Source organism: Odontomachus brunneus, unplaced genomic scaffold, assembly GCF_010583005.1.
Source record: "Odontomachus brunneus isolate Ranch 3 - 2012 unplaced genomic scaffold, Obru_v1 Obru_scaffold_449, whole genome shotgun sequence".
Lineage (NCBI taxonomy): Eukaryota > Metazoa > Arthropoda > Insecta > Hymenoptera > Formicidae > Odontomachus > Odontomachus brunneus.
The window spans coordinates 1-1,563 of NW_022639899.1; the positions used below are offsets into that span (position 1 = coordinate 1).

Sequence of the window (1,563 nt, forward strand, 5' to 3'; positions counted from 1 at the left end):
ATCATTAATCATTATGGTGAGTCGGTTTGATTCAAAAGAATTGAGCATAATTACTCCTCGTTCTAACCCTCGGTTCTATTTGCACCTAAATTAGCTAAGTCAAATTCACATTAACAAGCCAAGCCTCGAGCTCTCTACCTCGTGAATACTCATCCATAATTTCCATCGAACTAAATCTCAATCCTATAACATTTTGTTATACTTATATCATTTGGTACGATAATCTTTGACCTGAGATTCGATTCGTTAATGGAGTTTAAATATTGCATTAAGTACAACATGAAACTGCATAAATTCGAAAGAAAATTCCTGACGCAAATCTTAGTGAAAAGAATACTGTTTGGTTTAAAAAAATTTGAGAATAAGATCAAGTTTCTTTAAATGCGCGCGCGTATATATGTGATAAATTTCGAATTACCAAAACTTTATGGCACATTGTATATTTACTACTATTGAATACTACTACTGAATTCTACACAAAAAAAAACGGATTGATAAGATCAAGTGTTACAAGCAAGTAGATTTTCTCGTACAGCAAAGAAATTATATGTGGAGGCGACTGTCAGTCTGCTCATAGAATAAATCCATTCGTGTTCTTTTAACTGTAACGAGACAAATTTTTTCGTGCAGGAACAACTGATGTCGCATGCGAGGTCAGTGCACAAAATAAATTCACGAAACTAGGATCAGTCGGTCATGTATCATCTAACGTTCACGTAAAGATGGTGGATCTGGACACGGAGGAAGCGCTAGGACCTAACAAGATCGGAGAGCTACGCGTGAAAGCAATCACCATAATGCAAGGATATCACAAGAATCCGGAAGCAACGAAACAGGCCTTCGATTCCGACGGTACGCGTCTTGATTAAAGTTTGCCGGGTATCCCGATACGGTCTTGATCGCGCACATGAGTTATCATGGAGACGCGATTAAACAGAGAGTCAAGCAGATAACGCACGGAAATGCGTTTCAGGTTGGTTCCGCACCGGCGATCTGGCGTATTACGACGATAACGGAGAGATATACATCGTCGACCGGATATCCGATTTCATCAATTTTCGAAGCACCAACGTTTCGCCCGCGGAGATCGAAACCGTTTTAATGACTCATCCCGCGGTGTTCCAAGCGGCGGTGTTAGGGATACCCAACGAGGTCGACGAACAACATCCGAAGGCTTTTGTTGTCCAAGTGCCGAACAAATCGGTAAGTGTTTCGCGAGCGTTTGACGACGTGGAAGCGCCGATACCGTAAACGCGATCCATGAAAGTATGCTGTGTTGGCCATACCACGCCCGACGTCGCATTTATCGTGCATTTATGTCTCACACGCAGGTAACGGAGCAGGAGCTTATCAGCTATGTGGAGAAAAACTTGCCGTATTATTGCAGACTCCGCGGCGGTGTTAAAATCGTGGACCAATTGCCGCGCACGACTACCGGCAAAATCGCGAAGAAGCAGCTGCGAGATATGTATGTGAATTAAAACGCACCGAACTATGCGCAGCCAGGGAGGACGTCTTATCGCGTGTACCTAAATTGTGTTTTCGTCGAAAAAAAAAAAAAAA

General features: G+C 42.4%; 1 protein-coding gene across 1 annotated transcript; it reads left to right on the forward strand.

Moving 5' to 3' along the window:
• Positions 1 to 6: 6 nt before the first annotated feature.
• Positions 7 to 1,563, forward strand: LOC116853690 (luciferin 4-monooxygenase-like). Its single transcript, XM_032834860.1, has 4 exons — positions 7 to 16; positions 631 to 852; positions 974 to 1,203; positions 1,332 to 1,563. Exons 2-4 carry the CDS (start codon positions 723 to 725, stop codon positions 1,479 to 1,481), a joined length of 510 nt encoding a protein of 169 aa, XP_032690751.1. The 5' UTR covers positions 7 to 16; positions 631 to 722; the 3' UTR covers positions 1,482 to 1,563.